Source organism: Lutra lutra, chromosome 4, assembly GCF_902655055.1.
Source record: "Lutra lutra chromosome 4, mLutLut1.2, whole genome shotgun sequence".
In the NCBI taxonomy this organism is placed as follows: domain Eukaryota; kingdom Metazoa; phylum Chordata; class Mammalia; order Carnivora; family Mustelidae; genus Lutra; species Lutra lutra.
In genome coordinates, this window is record NC_062281.1 from 97,355,641 (window position 1) to 97,378,731 (window position 23,091).

Here is a 23,091-nt window from a genome sequence, read left to right on the forward strand (position 1 = left end):
CTTACCAGGCTCCCTTCACTAACCTTTTATTCACTGCAAACATGTACTAAATGGGGCCCCTGGGTGGCTCAGTGTGTTAAAGCCTCTGCTTTCAGCTCAGGTCATGATCCCAGGGTCCTGGGATCGAGCCCTGCATCGGGCTCTCTGCTCAGCAGGGAGCCTGCTTCCTCCTCTCTGCCTGCCTCTCTGCCTACTTGTGATCTCTCTCTGTCAAATAAATAAATAAATATGTATATTAAAAAAAAAACATGTAATAAATGTGGGTTGAATTTGTGAGCTCAGCACAGGGCTTAGCCAACTTTGCTTAGAGAATTCAGCTGCAAGCCACAAGCCACTTGTTGCCCAGCCAGACCCTCAGAATGAAATCCAGGCCTTCAGGGACCTTGGCTGTGCAGCAGCAGTAACATGATGATATGGCCTCCTTGGGTCCTGCCTCAGATGCTTTCCATCCACCTGTTCTAAGCAATGCACTTGCCCTTCCCCACAAGTTCTTGGGACAAAACGTCCTATGCTTTCACCTTTATGTGGCTTCAGATGTTGGATTTAATTAACAAAAATTCAGCAGAAATGTGGTTATGAGTCAGGGGTGTGTACCTGTGTGCTCGCCTGTGTGTGAAGCCAGTCTCTCGGCACCAGCTAAAAATGTGAAGCTGCCTGTCGGTGCCGGGAATCAAGGACACCATATGCCTGCATTTCTAGGTCTTCCTAAGAGTTACATAACTGCCCCCAAAGCCAGGGGGCAGGAGCAGGGCCAGCCGTGGGAGATGTTTCCAAAGAGGAATGCTGAGGAAGGACTGACCTTGAGAAGACCGTGAGTTCGCCAGGCCATGGAATGTTCCCAGCCTCAGGGCTTAAACAAAAACTTTATTCAGAGAGCGAGTGCTCTGTTGAGAACAAGCCCTGTCTATCTCCCTGCTTTGTCTTGGGGGTTTATCAAGGTGAGCCCTTACTCTTTGGGGCACTGGCTATTGAATTTAGAGCTGGGCACAGCTGCCAGACCAGAGCCCTCGTAATCCTCCCAGCCATCTCTAATTAGCAGGCTTTGGGGCCCAAGCATCTTTAGGGCCAGGCAGAAGTGAGATAAGAGCTCTAGCCTCATCTAGTCACAGAATATGGCTCCAGAAAGGCACTGTTGGGAGAGGAGAGCTGTGGGACGGGACAGCCAATCAGCAAGGGCTTATCAGAGGCTTGCTCTGGCCATCTTTGCGGGAGGGAGGTATCCGATTGGCCCCTTGCCTTGTAGAGAACTTTCCTCACCACCCTCCCTGCCCTCTGTCGTGCTTGACTAGAGCTTATTTTTCTTTCAAGACTTCAGTTCTGAGGTCTTAGACCTAGAGCAGCATTTTTCAGACTCTGGGTCATGACCGTTAGTAGTGGCTCACACCCAGCATTAAAAAAAAAGAAGAAGAAGAAAATGAACAATAAAGTAGGCTATCCAAGCACATCAGACATAATAAAGGTCATGTTATTTCAGGTATATGTATAAAATTAATTCTTACTGGTGATGATAGTTTAAAAAAAAAAAAAGGAAAGCCTCGGGTTAAGAAGCTATCTATGTTCATATCCTTCTTACTACAACATTAGAAACCCTTGCTCAACCTAGTTTAGGCAAGAAGGGTATTTATTATATCACTAAAAAGGATGTTTAGAGATGGAACAGGCCCTAGGGTCATTGATACAGGCTCTACCATGCGACTAAGGATGCCAAGCCTTCCTGGTGGGTTTTTTTTTTTTAAAGATTTTATTTATTGATTCAACAGAGAGAGATCACAAGTAGGCAGAGAGGCAGGCAGAGAGAGAGGAAGGAAAGCAGGCTGCTTGCTGAGCAGAGAGCCCGATGTGGGATCCAGGATCCCAGGACCCTGGGATCATGACCTGAGCCAAAGGCAGAGGCTTAACCCACTGAGCCACCCAGGCGCCCCTTCCTGGTGGGTTTTAGCCTCAGGCTGGTAGCAAGATTTGCAGAAGCTCTGTGTCTGGCTGTCCCTGTGTCTCTGCAGAGTGAGGACATCCTCCCTGGACGCCTTCTGGCTACGGTCTCTCTGTTGGTGGAGAATCAGTCACAGCTCTGGTCTTAGACCTGTCACTGGCAAGGAGGGCATGACTCCCATGAATAGAAGAGCTTGAGCAGGAGGCCTCCTGGATCTAGAACCAGGAGGGAAGGGGGCATATCTGATCAGCAAAAGGGTTCTGACCATGTGCTAGAAGGCACAATGGGAGAAGGTACTTTCAGTGTTTCAAACTGACAAGTGACTGAGGCCTAGAATACACGAGAAATTCCTCCCAAGTTAGGAAAAAGAGAGCAACCCCAACAGAAAAGGAGACAAAAGATAGGCAATTTTCATAGACGAATTAACCCTAAAAGCTAACAAACAAGACAAGATACCCAGTCCTTAATCACCAAAGAAGTATCTATTTAAATGATGTTGTACACCATTAGGTTAACAGTTAGAAAGCTGGGTAACTCCAGTTGTTGGCAACCCAAACACACCACTGGTGGGAGTGTGGACGGATACAGCCATCCTGGAAGGTAGTCTGGTCTTCTTGTCAAGTGATGTAAATGTGTATAGTATATGACCAGCGGTTCTGCTCCCAGGGAAGTTCTGACAGAGGCCACTGGGGATGTGTGTGACGATGTTCCCTGATGCCTTATCTGTGGTGGAGGGGACTTGTCCACAATTCTGCCATCCATCCCTGAGAAAGAAAAGGTCAGATACGGTGGGCACACCAACAAGGTACCATGCATCACTTAGGGGGAATGGATTAGACGTATCCCTGGCAACACGGATGGATCTTAAAAACGAAGTTTGTTGTTGTTGTTGTTTTTTAAAGAATCTGGTCATGAAATTTTTAAAGGTCATTTTTTGAAGTTGGAGACACGTACTGGATTTTTCTGGGTGAAGTGACACGATATCTGGAATTTGTGTTAAAATACTGAAAGAAAAAAGTGAGCATGGGAAGGGAGATTAGAGGGAACAAAACTGAGGAATGTGGGTAATTGTTCAGGCCTGGTGATGGCTACATGGAGCGTTACTACATTGTCTCTACTTGTGTGTACCTTAGAGATTTTTCATGACAAAAGCTTGAAACAACACATTCAAATAAAAAACTGCACATTAAAATGGTACCCGTAGTGCAGAAGAACACGGTGGAAGGTGGTTCTGGCAAATAAAAGACAAAAGAAAATAGAAAAGATCTTTGGTGTTCCATCTGAGAGGCTGAGAAGACTTGCCTCCCTTGGAGCATGGGCCAGGGAACAGGGAAGGACACGACATTTGCAGGCCTATGAGATCTGCTCAGTGCCCATCTTTATTTTCTCCAGGAGCCTCCCTCTAACGCCCAAGGCTTGTTTTTTAGGCTTCTCTTGTGGGTTTCTGCAGCACTGGGGGCTCTCCTATTCTGCCATTGACTCCGCGGCATCTTCGTGCACCCTCTTCCCCAGCAGACGCGTGTAACAGGGCCTGGGACTGTGTATTGTGTTTTGCTCAGTGGTCTGTCCCCAAGATGTGGCACAGGCTCTACTGCATTGGCTGGTCTCTGTAAAATCAGTTGAATGGAAAATAATAGCCAAGGCTTGTTGGTCATGATCTCATTTTATTCTTACAACTCTGCGAGGTTGGGAATCCTACTTTCCCTATTCAATCAACAAGGAAATGGAGGCTCTAAGAGGTTAAGAGATGTGCTCAGTGTCAGCTAGCTGAACAGGGCAGAGCCCAGGATCCAGCCAGACCTTCTGCCCTGAGAACCGATATTCTCCATCACTGTACTATACTGTCCTAGGGGAGGGACCACAGCCCCTGAGGTTGAGAGGAGAAGCTAAGTTACTGAAGTGCTTTGAGAGTCCCAGCAGGTACTCCCAAACCAGGAGCCGAAGGTGGTGGTACAGGCTCTGGAGTTAAAGGCATGGCTGAGAGGGAAATGGTGTGATCAGGGAAATGGGAAGCAAAGGAAGAGAGCTTGCTCTAATAGCTGCTGGAGGCCAGCAGGTGATTGAATCCAAGAACACTTTTTCTTAATTGTGCAGGGCTTGAAACTGGAGGCCGAGATCCAGTGCTCCCAGATGGTGTGTCTTTCTTTCTAATAGTTCTTAATCAGTGGTTCTCACTGGGGGGCAGGGAGGGGTTGTTGGCCCCAGGGGTCATTTGGCGGTGTCTGGAAAGAGAAGGGGTAATTAATGACATCTAATGGGTAGAGGCCAAGGGTGCTGCTAAATGTGCTGTAATGGAAAGGACAGCCCTCCCTGCCCCCCAACAAAGAATTATCCAGCCCCAAATGTCAGCAGTGCCAAGAATGAGAAACCCTGCTTAAAACTATGGATTGCTCTTAACCTGTAAGATAGTTCTGACTATTCACCCCTTTTGCTTCCTCCAGCCCTCTCTCAGCCTCCAGAAACACTGAATACAAGGACTTGGCAAAGACAGGGCATTGTCAGGAGAAGCCTGCATGCTGGCAGGACCTAGGGCGTGTCATGTGTTGGAGGCATCATCTCCTCTGATGGTTCACCACAGTCCTGGACCACTGCACCATGCTGCCTTCCCACTCTCTGATACCTAGTCCTGGTCAGCGGTTAACAGCCAGCTCTGAGAAAACAAGCCCTGGTTTGATTAATTTCCACACTGTACATATTCCAGCCTTGGCCAATCTCAAGCTACCTGTGTGAAGTCAGCTAGCTTGCAAAGGACCTGCAAATTGAACAGTCAGATGAGCTGGTGGGAGTTAGCTCTCATACACCACGGGTTAGACCCAACTTTGGATCTCCCGTATTCTCTCTTCAGTCACACAGACATGCACTGAGCCAATGGCTTATCAAAAGTTTCTACTCTCCCAACATGGGTATTTCTTTCTCTGTCTTTTTTTTTTTTTTTTTTTTTTAAGATTTTGTTTATTTATTTGACAGAGAGAGACAGCGAGAGGGAACACAAGCAGGGGGAGCGGGAGAGGGAGAAGCAGGCTTCTCGCTGAGCAGGGAGGCCTGATGCAGGGCTCGATCCCAGGATCCTGGGATCATGACCTGAGCCAAAGGCAGACGCTTCATGACTGAGCCACTCAGGCGCCCCAGCTCGGGTATTTCTGATACAGCTCTCCTGTGTGGCCCTTCCATGCAGCTCAGGACCCAAGCTCTTTCTGTCCTGCAGCTTACCTTCCTCTAGGGCAGTGGCTCTCAGCTAGAGAGATGGAGACATAATTCCCTGGGGCCCTGATTCAGCAGCTGGCGGGGGCGGGGTGGGGGGGGAGTGCCGGGGAAATGGGCATTTTCTTATCAGACCCCAAGTGATGCTGCTGGATGGGGCACACCTGTTGAGAACCATGTTGGAATCACCTGGAGAGCTTTAACAAATCCTGATGGCTGGGTTCCACATCCTGACATCCTGATCGGATTGGTCTAGGAGGTAGCCCCGGCGTGGAGATAGATAGGAAAGTTCCTGGGTGATTTCAGTGTGTAGCCAAGGTTGAGAACCCCTGTTTTAAGGGCCTTACTATGTCTTTTTTCATTCAGCAGATGGATCTAGAAAGAGAATGAGGACTTTATGGGCAAGGGCTTAGGGCCAGGCCTGGAGGTGATCTTTGTATCGGTCAGCTCATATCTCATTGCATGCCTGCATCTCACAGGGGAGGCCAGGAAATGTGGCCTTACTGGGTCCTCAGGTGGAAAGGGTGCATAGTCTCTGTTGAACAACTAACGAGTTGCTGCCATACCTACCCGTAACTGCTACGTTGGAATGGTTATGAGTGGGCCCACAGGTGTCGGTGCGTCTATGTGAGCTATAGTAGTTGCTGGCTTTAGGGTAAGTTGAGATGAAAAAATCCCAGTGGCAACATAGGGTGTGTTTGAGTCCCTAGAGGGAGGCAGCTTGATGTAGTGGAAAAACCAAGGCTTATGGATCTGTGCTCAAACCCTTCCTCCACCACCTTCTACAAGTTACTAACCTCTCTGAGTCTGTTTCCCCTCTGTAAAGTGGGAATAATTCCTACTTCTGACTGCTTCATAGGATTAAATGAAATGACCATTAAGCTGCAAAGACATAGAACAGGTCCCAGAAATGTCTGTTCCCCTCCCCTTAGAAGATACTGTTGCGTCCGCACCAGAGCTCAGGGCATGGGGGCAGATGACCTGCAAAGACTCTGGGCTTCCCTCCTGGCGCATGCGTGGAGAGCTGAGTGTGCTGCGGAAGGGCTAGCTGGCTTTCACGGTTCTGCTCTGTTCTCCAGGAGAGGAGGAACCCACCCACTGGCGACTCTCATTGTAGCAAAGGATGAAACTATGTTTCTGAGACGACGTTCAGTTGGCACGAACATCTTGGGATGTCTCATTTTAGGAAAATTTTAAGACCTCGCAGCCAGTTTTAAATGGAGGAATGATCTGTACTACAGAAAGGTTCTTGACGTTACTGAACTACTTCTTTATAAACCGTAATGCTTTCCAATGCATAAATTACACCAAGGCAGCCCTGAATGCGGGAAGGGCGGGGATCCTTGCTCCCTAGAGAAGGCAGGGCCAGGAAGGACAACTGTTGGAACCACTGAAGAGCGGGCATAACACCGAGGTTGCAGGAGGTAAGGGACTTGCCGCCCTCCAGCTCACAGCCCTGCCACCTCCTGGGAAACAGATCTGTGGCTGCACTGCTGGCCTGGGATGAGAGCCACCTGCCGTCCTGCTTCCCAGTTCCACAAGCTGTGGAGTTGGTCACCCAGCAGTGCCTGGGGGCAAATCCACTTGCGTTCAACGGCCTATGCTTAATTTCCAAGAAACTTTCCATGATCTTATGTTTTAACACCGACTCTGCCCTTCCCTGTTCTTTTTTTCATAAAACCACTACCTTTCTCCGGTCCTCGGCCCCAGCACCAGCCTGCTGCCACTAATGCCAACGCTTGCCTAGTGTTTGCTTATAAGGTACCAGCTGTGAAGTTTTAGGAGGCTGGACTCTGAGCTCAGCTGTCTGGGTCTGAGGCAGATTCCCCCACTTCTGCCACTTTTTAGCTGTGTGACTTCAGGCAAGTCACCCCACTTGTCTGAGGCTCACTCTTCTCGTTTGTAAACGCTGGCAGTTGAGGACATTGCCTGGCACAAGTCACTGTTTCTGGGACCGGGGAACACCGGGTAGGCTCTCCTAGATTTATCTTCAGGGGACGCTTGGAGCACAGCTGCTGTTGAGATGTGTGGAAAGATGGGGGAGGTGGGGGCTTAGGAAGTAGGTCACCCGTTAATGAACCCTAATGAAGAGCCAGGCGCTGTGCCAAGCCCTTTCCATGATTTACTTCACCTTATTCTTCACAGCACCCCATTAGGGAAGAATGGCAGAGGCTTGGGGAATGTAAATGCCTTGCCCAGATTGCCTACCTATTAAACTGAGGAAGCAGGCTTTTCCGACCGCCGCTGAGGCCACTTGGCTCTAGGCACATGGGGTCAGGGGCAGGAGGAGCGGACATGGACCCTGTCCATGAAACGAGCAAGCCTGGGCCCAGCCAGGAGGCTCTCCACCCTCTAAGCCTCTGAAACTGTTCACAGCAGGTCGGCCTCCAGGAGGGCAGGAAACCAGAGCCCACCAGCTAGAGCCTTGCCTTCGGAAGCCATGTGAGGTTGTGGGCAAGTCCCTAGGCCTCTTCCCCCTTCTGTTTATGTTTTTTATACAATGATTTTATTGTAATTTTTAAATTGAGGTATAATCGAAATCCATATTTGTTTCAGATGTACAGTTTTTGTATATATTTCAAAATGGTCACAAGAAGTCTTGTCGACCTCTGTCACCATGCACCATGCATAGTTACACATTTTTTCCTGATGATGACTTTTTTTTTTTTTTTTTTTTAGAGGAGAGTGGAGAGACAGAGGGAGAGGCAGGGAGAGAATTTTTTTTTTTTTTTAAGATTTTATTTATTTATTTGACAGACAGAGATCACAGTAGGCGGAGAGGCAGGCAGAGAGAGAGAGAGCAGGAAGCAGGCTCCCCGCCGAGCAGAGAGCCCGACTCGGGGCTCGATCCCAGGACCCTGGGATCATGACCCGAGCCGAAGGCAGAGGCTTTAACCCACTGAGCCACCCAGGTGCCCCCTGATGATGACTTTTAAGATGTATTCTCTGATCCTCTCAAATGCACAATACAGTATTACTAACTGTAGTCACCATGCTGTATATTATATCCCTAGGGCTTATTTATTTTATAATGGGAAGCTTGTACCTTTTGAATTCCTTCAGCCATTTCGCCCACCCCTCTCCCACCCCTGCTTCAAGCAACCACCAATATATTCTGTGTATCTGCGAGCTTGGGATTTTTATTTGATTTAGAATCAATATAAGTGATCATATGGTATTTTTCTCTCTCTGATTTATCTCATGCAATAATGCCCTCAAGTTCCATTTACTGGGTCTCAAATGGCAAGATCTCATTCCTTTTATGACTGAATAATATTCCAGAATACACCGCATCATCTTTATTCATTCAACCAACACAGGTTGCTTCCATATTTTGGCTTTTAGAAATAATGCTGCAATGACATGGGGGCAGAGAATGCTTTTGGAGTTAGTGTTTTCATATCGTGTGGGTAAATACCCAGAAGTGGGCCTGCTAGATCTCAGGGTAGTTCTAGTTTCTTTAGCTTTGTTCTTGTTTGTCAGGATTGCTTTGGCTATTTAGGGTCTTTTGTGGTTCCATAGAAATTTTAGGATTTTTGTTCTAATTCTGTGAAGAACATTATTGATATTTTGATTGGGATTGTGTTGAATGTGTAGATTGTTTTGGGTAGTAGGAACATTTTAATGATATTCTTCCAATCTGTGAGCATGGAATATCTTTCCAATTGTTTGTGTCATTTTAAATTTCTTTCATCAGGGTTTTATAGTTTTCAGAGCACACGTCTTTTACCTCCTTGGTTAAGCTAATCCTTAGGTATTTTATTCTTTTTGGTGCAATTGTAAATGGGATTTTTGCCTTAATTTCTCTTTCTGCTACTTCATCATTAGTATGTAGAAGAAATGCTGCTGATTTCTGTATATTAATTTTACATCCTGAAACTTTACTGAATTCATTGATTCGGATAGTTTACTACAGGAGTCTTTAAGGTTTTCTATGTATAGTATTATGTCATTTTCAAACAATGACAGTTTTACTTCTTTAGCAGTTTGAAGGCCTTTCATTCCTTTTTCTTGCCTGATTGCTGTGGCCAAGACTTTCAGTACTATGTTGAATAAAAGTGGTAAATATGGACACTCTTATTCCTGATCTTAGAGGAACAGCTTTCAGATTTTCACCATTAAGGATGTTGTTAGATGTGAGTTTTTCATATATGACCTTTATTATGTTGAGGTGTATGTTCCCTCTGAACCCACTTTGTTGAGAGTTTTTTTTATCATGAACAGATGTTGAATTTTGTCAAATGCTTTTTTTTTTCATCTATCGAAATGATCATTTTTTTATCCTTCATTTTACTTATGTGGTGTATTGTATTGATTGATTTGTAGATATTGAACCATCCTTGCATCCCCAGAATAAATCCCATTGGATCCTGGTGAATGGATCCTTTTAATGTATGTTTAAATGCAGTTTGCTAATATTTTGTTGAACAGTTTTAAATCTATGTTCATAAAGGATATTGGACTGTATTTTACTTCTTTGTAATGTCTTTGGTTTTGGTATTAGGTAATGCTGTCCTCAGAATGTATTTGAAAGCTTTCCATCCTCTTTTATTTTTTGGAATGGTTTGAGGAGATTAAGTATTAAATCTTCTTTAAATGTTTGGTAGAATTCATCTGTGAATCCTTTTCATCCTGACTTTTGTTTCTTGGGAGTCTTTTGATTACTGATTCAATTTCATTGCTGGTAATTGGTCTGTTCAGATTTTCTGTTTCTTCCTGATTCAGTTTTGGGAGGTTATATATTTCTAATAATTATCCATTTCTTCTGTGTTGCCCAATTTGTTGGCATATAATCTTTCATAGTAGTCTCTTCTAATCCTTGTGTTCCTATGATGTTGATTGTTCTCTTTAATTTCTGATTTTATTTATTTGGGTGCTCTTTTATTTTTTCTTGATAAGTCTGGCTAAATGTTTATCCATTTTCTTTATCTTTTCAAAGAACAACCTCTGGGATTCATTTATGTTTTCTATTTTTTTTAAGTCTCTATTTCATTTATTTCCACCATGATCTTTATTATTTCCTTCTTTTCTACTTCTTTGGGCTTTGTTCTTCTTTTTCTAATTCCTTTAGTTGTATAATCAGATTGTTTATTTGAGATTTTTTCTCAGTTCTTGAGGTAGGCCTGAATCACTATAAATTTCCCTCATAGAACTGCCTTTGCTGTGCATATTTCCTGTTTGATTTCTTTGTTGACCCATTGGTTGTTTAGTAGTATGCTGTTTAGCCTCCATGTGTTTGTGTTTTTTCCAGTTTTCTCTTCTTGTAATTTAATTCTGGTTTTATATTGCTGTGCTTGGAAAAGATGCTTGATATGATTCCAGCCTTCTTAAATTTATTTTTTGTTTTGTGGCTTAACGTGTGATCTGTCCTAAAGAATGTTTCTTTTGTGGTTTAACCTGTGATCTCTCCTAAAGAATGTTCCATGTGTACTTAAAAAGAATATGTATGCTCCTGTTTTTGGATGATGGAGTATTCTGTATGTATCCATGAAGTCCACCTGATCTAATGTATCATTCAAAGACACGGTTTCCTTATAGACTTTGTACCTGGATGATTGATCTATTGATGTAATTGGGGTAGTAAAGTCACCTAATGTTGTACTACTGTCAGTTTCTCCCTTTATATCTGCTAATGTTTACTTTATGTGTTTAGGTGCTCCAGTATTGGGTCCATACATACATACAGTTGCTATCTCCTTTAGTTGGATTGATCCTTTGATCATTCTGTATATATGGCAGCATAGAGGGCTCTTGGGCTTTTTTTTCCCCCCATTCCATCACCCTGTGTCTTCTAATTGGAACATCTAGACCATTTACTTATAAAGTAATTAATAGGGTTTACTTACTGCCATTTTGTTAGGTGTTTTCTGGTTGTTTTGGTAGTTCTTCTCTGTTCCTTTCTTCTCTTATTCTCTTTCCTTGTGACTTTAAGTTTATGTTTGGCTGTGCTTGACTTTCCTTCTCTTTATATTTTGGGTATCTATTATAGGTTTGTGATTGCCCTGAGATTCCTATATAACATCCTAAGAATATAGTAGTCTATATTAATTGTTGCTTAAGTTAGAGCATATGCTAAAGAACTTTATTTTTACTCCTTCCTTTACATTTTGTGTGCAAATTGTCATATTTTACATCTTTCTTATTGTGTGAGTTTGAATTTTTAGATATAATTGATTTTTATTTCTTTTAAAAATCTTTATACTAACCTTATAAGTGATTGCTCTATCTTTACTGTATGTTTGCTTTTACTCATGAAATGTTTTCCTTTCTAATGTACTTCTTTTCTTTTTAAAGGTTTTTAATTTATTTCTTTGTCAGAGAGAGAGAGAGAGAGAGAGAGTGCGTGCGTGCACAGGCCAGCAGAGTGGCAGGCAGAGGCAGAGGGAGAAGCAGGCTCCCTGACGAGCAAGGAGCCCGATGTGGGACTCAATCCCAGGATGCTGGGATCATGACCTGAGCCGAAGGCAGCTGCTTAACCGACTGAGCCACCCAGGTGTCACTCTAATGTACTTCTAATTATGGCCTTTTCCACTTAAAAAAAGTACCTTTAACATTTCTTACAAGGCCAGTTTAATGGTGATGAACTTTTTAGAGGTTTGTTGGGGATAATTCTCTGTCTCTCCTTCAATTCTGAATGATAACTTCACCAGATAGACTATTCTTGTTTGTTTGTTCCCCCCTCCCCTTTCAGTACTTCAAGTATATCATGCCATTCTCTTCTGGCTTGCAAAGTTTCTGATAGAAAATCAGCTGATAGCCTTATGGCATTTGCCTTGTATGTAACCACTTGCCTTTCTCTTGCTGCTTTAAAAAAAATTTTTTTTAACATTTTAATTATTATGTGTTATGGTATGGATCTCTTTAAGTTCATCTTTCTTGGAAATCTGTACTTGCTGAACCTGGATATCTGTTTCCTTCTCCAGGTTAGGGAATTTTTCAACTATTATTTCTTCAAATAAGTTTTCTGTCCCTTTGTCTCTCTCTTCTCCTTCTGGAACTTCTAAAATGTGAATGCTTGCTTGATGTTATCCAAGGGATCTAACCTATCCTCATTTCTAAAAAAATTCTTTTTTCTTTTTGGTGTTCAATTTGGTGCTTTCTGTTTCTGTTTTCCAGATCACTTACCCATTCTTCTGCATTCCATAATCTATGGTTGCTTCCTTCTAGTATATTTTTCATTTTGGTTGTTGTATTCTTCAACTCTGATTGGTTCTTTTTTATATTCTCTATCACTTTCTTGAAGTTCTGAGTTCATCCACTCTTTTCTCCAGTCTGGTGAGCATCTTTTTTTTTTTTTTTTTAAGATTTTATTCATTTATTTGACAGACAGAGATCACAAGTAGGCAGAGAGGCAGGCAGAGAGAGAGGAAGGGACGCAGGCTTCCCGCTGAGAAGAGAGCCCAATGTGGGACTCAATCCCAGGACCCCAGGATCATGACCTGAGCCGAAGGCAGAGGCTTTAACCCACTGAGCCACCCAGGCGCCCCTCTGGTTGAGCATCTTTATGACTATTACTTTGAACTCTGTTAGATAGATTGGTTATCTCCATTTCATTTAGTTCTTTTTCTGAGGTTTCATCTTGTCCTTTCATTTGGAGCACAGTCCTCTGTCTCCTCATTTTGGTTGACTTTTTGTGTTTGTTTCTATGAATCAGATGGAACAGCTACTTCTTCTAAATTTGAGCTCCTATGTGTGGTCATCCCCTGTATGAACTGTGTGTCCATGGTGACTTTGGCTGGGTGGCTGCTTGGAGATGTGGCTGACATTGGTTGAGGGTCCTGGGGCACTCCATGCTGGAACTGCCCTGGTGGGATGACTAGAGCTGAAGTGGGCATGGGCCAGGGAAGTTTCAGGGCTCTTTGTGCAGAGGGTACCCTGGCAGAATAGCTGAAGCTGATGTGAGTGCAAGCTAGAGGACCCTGGGGCACTCCACACAGGGGCACACTGATTGGGCAGTTGGATCTGAGGCAGGTGTGAACCAAGGTTTGCTGAGGCACTCCATGCTGGGGGTGCTCTGGCAAGTCATCTGGAGCTGAAGTGGTACAGGCCTAGAGTGTTTCAGGGTGCTTTCTGCCTGTGTCACCTTGAGGAGACAGCTGGAGCCATAATGAGCTCTGATCAGGGATATCCTGGTGTATACTACACTGGGACCATGTTGGTGGGATACCTGGGGCTCCTGTGGGCTAGGGGCTGAGGCTCACTAAAGTGGCAGGCCTGGGGTGCCTGGGTGGCTCAGTTGTTAGGCATCTGCCTTCAGTTCAGGTCATGGTCTCAGGGTCCTGAGATTGAGCCCCAACTTGTGCTCCCTGCTCAGCAGGGAGCCTGCTTCTCCCTCTCCCTCTGCTGCTCCCCTGCTTGTGCTCTCTTGCTCTCTCTCTCCCTCTCTCTCTGTCAAATAAATAAAACCTTTTTTTTTTTTTAAGATTTTTATTTATTTATTTGACAGACAGAGATCACAAGTAGGCAGAGAGGCAGGCAGAGAGAGAAGGGGGAAGTAGGCTCCCTGATGAGCAGAGAGCCTGATGCGGGGCTCGATCCCAAGACCTTGAGATCATGACCTGAGCCAAAGGCAGAGGCTTATTAACCCACTGAGCCGTCCAGGTGCCCCTCAAATAAATAAAATCTTAAAAAAAAAAATGAGCAGCAGGCCAGCTAAGGTGTTGGATTCTGCTCCTGTCCATGTTATCAAGGTAGAAGAGAATATATCCCTCTGACCCAGAGGGATTTCCAGCAGCAACCCTGCCATTTTTGGGGTGCTAGGCTAGTTTCTTTATATTCTGGTTGCACTTTTAAACCATGACTTTTTTTGTGCCCCAGAGTAGACAGATCTGTTTATGGTCCCTCGGTGTTATCCCTCCCCCACTATAATTCATGGTGGTAGGGCTAGAAGTTCCTTTTGTTACCATGTTTCCATCTCTCTTGTCATTCTCTATGTGGGCTCTCTGTTGTTGTGCAGAAGCTGTTCAGTCAGCCCTCAGTTCTTTTTCAGGGGGAACTGCTCTATAAGATGGTGTAGATTTGGTGTGTCTGTGGAGGAGGTGACTTCTGGATCTTCTTTGTCACCATCTTGGACCAGAACCAATCTTGTTTCTTTTTCTTACCTAATTGCTCTGGCCAGGACTTCCAATATTATGTTGAATAAGTGGTGAGAGTGGGAATTCTTGTCTTTCAGCTATTGGGTTTGTGATATATGGCCTTTATCATGCTCGGGTATGTTCTCTCTGTACCCACTTTGTCAAGAGCTTTTTTAAAATCATAAATGAGGGTGCCTGGGTGGCTCAGTGGATTAAGCCTCTGCCTTCAGCTCAGGTCATGATCTCAGGGTCCTGTATTGGGCTCTCTGCTCTAGTGGGGACCCTGCTTCCCCCTTTCTCTTTGGCTGCCTCTCTGCCTACTTGTGATCTGTCTCTGTCAAATAAATAAAATCTTAAAAGTAGATAAATACATAAAAATAAAATAATAAATGAATGTTGAATTTTGTCAAATGCCTTTCTGCATCTATTGAGATAGTCATATGGTTTTTATCTTTTATTTATTAATGTGGTATATCGTGTTGACTGATCTGGTGTTAAACCAGCATTGTATAAGAATGTATTGTATGGAATAAGCCCCATTCCATTGTATGGAATAAGCTCCATTTGGTCATGGCATATGATCCTTTAATGTATTTAATGTAATACATCATAGTTAATGTATGTAATGTATATTTATTTTTTTGCTAATATTTTATTGAGGATTTTTACTTCTGTATTCATCAGGAATATTGACTTGTAAATTGTTCTTGTGGCATCCTTGTCTGGTTTAGGTATCAGGGTATTGCTGGCCTCATTAAAATACATTTGGAAGTGTTCTCTCCCTTTCTCTTTTTTGGAAATGTTTGAGAAGGATTAGTGTTAATTCTTTAATGTTGGGTAGAGTTCATCAGTGAAGCCTTTGGGTCCTAGGCTTTGTTTTTTGGGAGATTTTTGATTACTGATTCAATCTCCTTATTAGTAATTAGTCTGTTCAGATTTTATTTCTTTAGGATTCAATCTTGGTAGTTTGTATGTTTCTAAGGAATTTATCCATTTTTCCTACATTGTCAAATTTATTGGCATATGATTGTTTATAGTAGTCTCTTATGATTTCATCTATTTCTGTGGTATCAGTTGTAATGTCCCTTCTTTCATTTCTGATTTTATTTGAGACTTCTTTCTCTCTCGTTTTTCTTGGTGAGTATAGGTAAAGTTTTGTCAATTTTGTTTATCATTTCAAAGAACCAGCTGTTGGTTTCATTGATCTTTTCTGTTGTCTTTTTTATTTCTGCTCTGATCTTTGTCATTTCCTTCCTTCTGCTAACTTTGAATTATGTCCCTCGACGTAAAGTTACATTGTTTGAGATTTTTTTGTTTGTTTCTTGAGGTAGGTATTTATTGGTATGAACGTCCTTCTTAGAACTGCTTATGCAACATCATACGTTTTGGTATGTTGTATTTCCATTCTCATTTGTCTCAAGGTAACTTTTTTTCATTTATTAAGTTTTTAATTTTAATTCCACTATAGTTGACATAAAGTGCTATATTAGTTTCAGATGTACAACATAGTGATTGAGCAATTCCATACATTACTCAGTGTTCTTTATGATAAGTGCACAGTGCTTTTTGATTTCTCCTGTTTTCTTTCTTGATGTTTTAAGTAGCATGTTGTTTAATCTCTACATATTTGTGATTTTCCCAACCTTCATCTTTTTTTTTCTTTTTTAAGATTTTATTTATTTATTTGACAGACAGAGATCACAGGTAGGCAGAGAGGCAGGCAGAGAAAGAGGAGGAAGCAGGCTCCCCATGGAGCAGAGAGCCCGTTGTGGGGCTTGATCTCAGGACCCTGGGATCATGACCTGAGCTGAAGGCAGAAGCTTTAACCCACTGAGCCACCCAGAAGGCAGAGCTTTAACCTACTAAGCCACCCAGGTTCCCCCCAAGCCTTCATCTTATACTTAATTTCTAGTTTCATACCATTTTGGTCAGAAAAGATACTTGATGTGATTTCAATCTTTCATTTTTTAAGACTTGTTTTTTGGCCTAACATATGATCTGTCCTGGAGAATGTTCCATGTGCACCTGAGAAGAATATGTATTCTGCTGCTTTGAGATGGTATATTCTCTAGATCAGATGAATTTTAACAGATACATAATATGTCATATGAGACTGGTGTTTCCTTATTGATTTTCTGTCTGGATGATCTGTCCATTGATGAAAGTACAATATTGAATTTCCCTACTGTTACTATATTACTGTCTGTGTCTCTCTTTAGGTCTGCTAATATTTCCTTTATATATTTAGGTGCTCCTACACTGGGTGCATAAATATTTACAACTGTTAAGTCATCTTGTTGGATTGACCCCTTACCATTATATAATGCCCTTCTTTGTCTATTACTACAGTCTTTGTTTCAAAGTCGGCTGTGAGTATAGCTATACCAGCTTTCTTTTGGTTTCCATTGCATGGAATATCAAATATCTTTTCCATCCTTTCACTTTCGGTCTGTGTGTGTCCTTATGTTTAAAGTGAGTCTCTTATAAGCAGCAATAGATGTATCTTTTTTTTTTTTTTAATTGTTTCAGCCACTCTGTCTTCAATTGGAGAAGCTAGTCCATTTACATTTAAAGTAATTATAGATAGGTATATACTTACTGCCATTTTGTTCATTGTTTTCTGGCTGTTTTGTTTTTGCTATTTTCATTTGTGATCTGATGAGTATGTTTAGTGGTATGCTTAGATTTCTTTGTCATTGGTGGCTCTTCTGCAAGTTTTTGCTTTGTGGCTACCGTGAAGTTTACACATAACAACTGGTATTTATAACAGTATATTTTAAGTTGATAACAACTTGTTTGAATGCATTCTAAGGCTCTATATTTTTACTCTCCTCCCCACCCCCACGTTTTAGGTTTTTAATGTCACATTTTAGGTTTTTAATGTCACATTCTATGTCTATCTTAGGCATCTGTTAAACATCGTAGTCTTTTAACCTCCATACTAGCTGTAAATTGATCCACCATCTTTACATTAGATTATTCTAAATTGTACTATATAATTACCTTTACCAGTGAGATTTATATTCTTATATTTTTGGTACTTTCTTATATTTTCTATCTCTTGTGAAGTTCTCACTGTGTTCATTCATTGTTTTCCTGAGTTTGGCGAGGCTGTTTCTTGACCATTACTTTGAACTCTTTATTGAATAAATCATTTATTTCTGTTTCATTAAGTACTTTCTCAAGGTTTTATCTTGTTTCGTTTGATAAATGAAACACATTAGATAAAACAACCCTGTCTTCCGACCTTTAAGGAGTGGCCTCATGGAAGAAATGAAACTTCGATTTCAACCCTGCCAGAGCTTTGGATTATCTCAGACCTTTGTGACTGTCCAAGCATTATTTTTGGTGGCTCCCAGTAATTGAGGGTGAGCCAAGACCTGCCAGTGTCCAAAGGGGAGGAGTTCAGTCAGCACCTAGGTTCAGGCTGATTGGAAGCTAGACCCTTAGGCAGCAGCTTTTAAAGAGTACAAATACATACGGTTCTGTGGAACTGCAAGTTTAAGTCCTCTGGGCACCAGGAGGGCACCAGGGCACCAGGGCCAGGCAGGCAATCTTGAGGTGTCCTCTGGGTAGTAGTCCCAGACATTAGGGTGCCAGACAAATGTCTGAATTCCTTTCTGGGAGATACTGGCAGCTTGGAGCAAGGCAGAGGGACTGTGCAAAGATGATGTGTCCACTGGCCTCTATCCCCACAGCGCATCTTAGTAGACCCCTAGATATGTACCAAACTGGAAGTTTGCCCCTCAGGCTGAAGCTCCGGAACGAGCAAATGGGTCTGTCACAGAGAGACGTGATGTGTCTTTCGGTTTGCTGTCTGTTCAGTGTTAAGAGTCCCATGGAATCCAGGAACACATGCCCTGCTGATCACCAAGTGCTCAGTGATTGCGGGGCATCCCCTGGGTGACAGCCATAAAAGCTGGAGCACCAGACACATGGACAAGCTCCACTCCAGGAGATACTGGCACTCTGGAGTGTGGTGGAGGGTGGGGGAAGTGAGAAGTCTGCACCGGCTGCTGAGGTCTCTGGAAAGGATGACAGTAGGGTGTTAACTGTGGCTTAATTAGAAGCTGGCCCCTCAGGCTGATGATTTAAGATCAGCAAACAAGCCTCTTTCCCTGAAAGCCTGGGTGCCTCTGAATTGGCTGTTCTGTGCTGGTCCTGGGGCAAGTAAGTCTGTGCACAGGCTTTTGAAGAGCAGTTTTACAGTTTGCTCTATAGCCCTAAGGGTCTCATGGACAGAGACCCCATTATTTTCGATATTCAGTGTTTTGGGGGCTTGTGTTTCAGGGGCAGGTCTTAGAAGCTGGAGTTGCCCAGTGTAGAGTACAAAACCTTTGCTTCTCAGGAAAAGCTCTGGGTTTTGAGTATCTGCCTTTGCGGGTGCTCATGCCAGGGGTGGGGTTAATGGCCAGATTGTGTTTCAGCCTCCCGTACCTGCATCAGTGTGGGGTTTTCTTGTTTGCCTGATGTGTGTAGGCCTTACTTTAGTTTTTAGGGTTGTTTTTCCAGAGGAAACTGTTCAAATGGAGCTGTAGATTTCATGTGTCTGTGGAGGGAGGTGAGTTCAGGATCTTCCCGTGATGCCCTCTTGAACTGAAACCTGCCTTTCTCCTTAAATAGGGAGTACTGGCCACCGTGCTAAATGCCAACTTCTTTTTAAGGCACTGAGCCGAGTGTGTGGGATGAAACAGAAAAGGTAGGTGCCCGGACCTCACAGAACTTATAGGTTAGCGGGGAAAGTGGATATGAAAATAATAATTACCCAATAGAACAGCACTGTGAGTTCTGTGAAGGAGTAGAGTACTAATCAATTATCTAATAGGAGATAGTGACCTAGTTGGGGTGAGGGCTGGGGAGTTTTGGAGATCATTTTTGACGCCCAGGACAGGGATTCACATGCTCTGGCACTCAGGCATGTCTAAGGACCTGTGTCCTTGGTGTCTCTTTGTCTGTAGATCTCTTTGCCTTCTACCATCACTGGCCATGGTCTCCCACCACTTCTTGACATCTTGATTCCATGCATGTCTTCTTCTGAATCTTCTCTAATTTCCAATTTTAAAGTTTTAGGAGAGGCAGAGGCCCTAACTCATAGATTGCTGGTAGACCTGGGCATGGATTTCTCTTGGGTGAAGTGTCAGCCCTGATTTAAGAAACTGAGATTCAAGGTCAGGGTGAAATGTTAAAAATATGGGGGTGGGTGGAAAGTCTGGTAATGAACATTCGTTCACTCAACAAGTACTGAATGTGCCAGATGTTGGGGAGGGTATGGCCTGGACTGTATACTCATGAACTTGTAGTATACTAAGGAACACAGTAATACATAGGCATAAGTGCCAGGTGTGCAAAAAACAAGGGCCCACTGAGCCTTCCTGAAGAAGGAATTGGGCCTGAATGGCATCCAGAAAGGTGAGTCGATTAGCCAGCAGAATGCAGGGTGGGCCAACACGGGGGTGGGGGTTGCTAAGGGGACTTGCAGGATGCTGGTGGCAGCGTTGTATAGCCGAGGGACTTCCTGGGAGCCTGAATGGGGGAGCAGAGATGTGCATATGTGCTAGAGTCGAGGGTGAAGACATGGACGGCCGGAGAGGCAGCCAAGTGGAGCTTGGAAGGTGGGACAGAGCCATGGTTCTCAGATTTTGGCATGCATCAGAATCACCTGGAAGGCTTATTGAAACAGATTGCTGCATCCCACCTCCAGTTTCAGAGTCCGTCTGTAGGAGAAGATGCATTTCCACCAAGTTCCTGGGTGATACTGGTCCAGAGACAACATGCAGAGAGGCACTGGGTCAGAGGAGGGCCAAGAGTGAGGGGACTGGCCAGGAGTGAAGGGAGGCTCCTGGAGAGAAAGGGATTTATTGGCAGCCACCGTGCTCGTCTCTTCACATATAATCGCAGTTCTGAAATGTCATCCTTATTCTGGAGTAAAGGAAGCACAGAGGCAAAAATCTGTGCCCACGGCCAGTTAGTCAGTGACTGTGTCTAGATTAAGACACAAAGCCTGTTCCCAGCCACACCAGAATGGACAGTTGAGTGGTGACTGACGGCTTGGTGGCGGGGGCCACAAGTAAGGGAGACAGAAACTTCATGGGACTTCCAGCTTTCTGTTTGGGCAACAGAAGATTGGGCAACAGTAGATGTCATTGCCTAGAGCAGTTTCAATTTGGGAGACCTTAAACTCGGGTTTGCCTTTCGGGTTAGGACTGGCGTGTTATGCTTTCTGAATAAGTCCAGATGTCCGATAGACAAGTGGATGCAAGGGTCTGGGGACTCAGGAGAGGACCAGACTGAGGGGCCGGAAAGCATCACGTGGGTGATGTCATGTTAGGAAGCCCCAGGAATATGAGGCAGGCAGAGGGAAGGGAATGGGGACCTCCCTGAGGAAATGAACAGCCAAGGAGCAGGCGAGAAGAGGGCTGAAAGCTAAGGGCTGGGCAGTGATGTTGATGGTGGTTTCGGGAAGTGTGTGATGGAAGCATTGCTGCTGTAGAGGTCAGGCAAGGACTGGGATGTGCTGCCGGATGTAGTAAGCAGGTCAGTGGTGACCTCAAGCAGGCCAGTTTCAGGGGACAGGTTAACGGGAGGCAGGAGGTGGCAGAGGGATGATTAGGAGGTGAGCAAGTCACGGGAAGAGGCCGGGTGGGATGGTTCTATTGCAGATGTATAGGTCTGAAAAGTAGCTGGGGTCAGTATTCAGGAGCAGTTTCTGCCACTGTTCTGGAGCCTTCCTTAGCGACTGCGAACAGGGCTTAAGGGAGAAACCCAAGTGCAACATAGAAATGAGCCCAGGTGTTGTCTTGCTTTTAGAAAGCTTAGAAAGATCTGGCCCCTTAGGAGGCCTGATTTGGGTCCCAGTTTTACCCATCCCTTAGCTGCTTCCTCCAGAGCAAACTTTGGGCTATAAAACTTTTTATTTAGAGGATTGTCCTAAGGTAGAAATATTCTGGTGGGAAGGGGACAGGAGGTGCAGAGCCTCCCCTGGTCTTGCTCAGTTCCACCCTCCCTCCGGGTGTCTCAAAGCCTAGGGCTGCTTAGAGCAGTGAGAAGCCCCAGCCTGGAGGCCACCTGGGATCACCCCTGGCCTTGACTGTGTCAGGTCACTTGACCATCATCATAGTAGTGTGTGTTCCCTGCTCAGTTCTTGGGGATGCCAGAGAGCAGACACGTGGTGAGTAGGGGCGGGGACAGCAAACCTGCCAGGGCTGGATGGGTTTAAGCACATGGCAGGGGTCTCTTGCCGCCATCACAGCAGTGAAGCCCGGCATGTCCTCCAGCAGCTAGTTACCACCTGTCTCATGGTCCAGTAATCCTGACAACTCTCTCTGTAGCTTCCTCCTGGTTTCCTTATGTCGGGCTGAGCAGATGGCTCTCTTTAAAGATGGCTGCCTTACAGGTGCAGAGCTCATCCCAGGGGAAGGGGCCCCGAGAAAGGAAGAGCTGCTGGGTTAAGGGCAGACCACCCAGCCCTCCCAGTTCCTCTGACTGGAGTGGGTAGGGACAGTGGACAGCCAGTATGTGGGGATGGTCTGTCCCCCTTCCCCTCCCAACTGCACAGCTTGGAAGTGAATCGCAGGCAAGAGGCATGAGCAATGAATTAAACTTTGGAGGAGAAAAAATACTTGAACAACTTCTCTGATCACGTGCAGAGGACGATCACTCTGGGGCCAGTGGTTAAGGACTCTGGACTATTCCATGCTTGAAGCAAGGACAGCCTCGGAGCAGGGCTACTGAATAGCACTCGGGCTGGAGTACGGAGCCAGGAGACCGAGGAGGGCGTTTTTCTGCTCCCTCTTTGAAAGCAGGCCTTCTCAGACTTGACCCTGAAGTAAACAGATCTCTTACCTTTTTTTCCTAAGTGCCTTCTGGCACATAAGTGCTTTCTGAAATGGAGCCATTTGCTGCCACACTGGGAACATGCTATGTGAAAAAGGAAGCACGTGTAGAGACACACATGCCGCTGAGACGGTGTGCACGGGGGCTTCTGCCGCTCAGACCCACCGAGGCCTCACAATGCTTGAGGTGTTGTAGCAGGGACCCGAGAGATGGCAGGTGGGCTGAGGGCTGGGACCAGGCTGGCAAGAGTGTTATTACACCAAGTGACTTCATCTTTCACAGGACATGTTTTCCCACCTGAGAAGCAGAGGGATCGGCAGCAGCTGGAGTTACACCCCCCCCTGCCCCCAGCCCTGAGGTGGCCCCTGCAGGAGAGAACAGGTCGGGTAAGGCCATCTCCTCACAATGAGAGAGAGCCTGGGCAAAAAGTTTCCCCTGAACAGTGGTTCTCCACTGTGACTGTGACTCCAAATTGCCTAGAGAGCTGAGGAAGCCAGATGGCCAGTTAGCTCTGGTTCAGGGGGTCTGGGGCTGCCCAGCTCCCCAGTTCCCAGTGGGTGCCGGGGAAGCTGCTGGAACTGGGCTGTGTGCTCGGAAAGCCGCACTCAGATGTCCAGGCCCCAAAAGTGAGGAGGGCACGAGACAGATTCCGTTATAATAGCCATCTTTATTTGTAAAAATCCAGATATAAAATGTATTCTTTCAGTCTTTCCAAGTTTTCCTTTTTACAAAAACAAAAAGGCACATAAAAACCATCCCCGCTGTCATTCCCATAGACGAGGTTTTTCAGGCAGCCCTCCCCCCTCCCCCCCATATAGCTACATGCTTCATTCCGGGACGTCTCGCTCCCCCACATGCTTCGGTGCTTTCCTACCAGGGTAGAGTTCCGAATTCCAAGACTGAAGTACACAAAGGGGGTGGGGGTGGGTGCGAAGTGTGTGGCGCAATGCTCCGCGGCGTGCAGGACACAGGGTCTAGTAGTAGGTCTCCTTCTCTACCCAGCCTGGAGGCAGCACAGACAAGACACATGGCAGTGAGGCCTCCCAGCTCTAG

The 23,091-nt window shown here is 44.8% G+C and overlaps 1 protein-coding gene and 1 long non-coding RNA gene across 2 annotated transcripts in view; one reads left to right on the forward strand and one right to left on the reverse strand.

Annotated features, from left to right (window-relative positions):
• The first annotated feature begins 765 nt into the window (after nucleotides 1-765).
• LOC125097512 (uncharacterized) lies at nucleotides 766-22,946 on the forward strand. Its single transcript, XR_007126546.1, has 3 exons — nucleotides 766-938; nucleotides 18,829-18,904; nucleotides 22,321-22,946. It is a non-coding gene; the product is annotated as an uncharacterized LOC125097512 (long non-coding RNA).
• ATP1A1 (ATPase Na+/K+ transporting subunit alpha 1) overlaps nucleotides 22,686-23,091 on the reverse strand; it is a 29,148-nt gene continuing 28,742 nt past the window's right edge. The window contains exon 23 of the mRNA XM_047725136.1: nucleotides 22,686-23,041. Within this exon, the coding sequence (XP_047581092.1) occupies nucleotides 23,013-23,041 (29 nt within the window). The 3' untranslated portion in view covers nucleotides 22,686-23,012. The remainder of the gene's footprint in view (nucleotides 23,042-23,091) is intronic.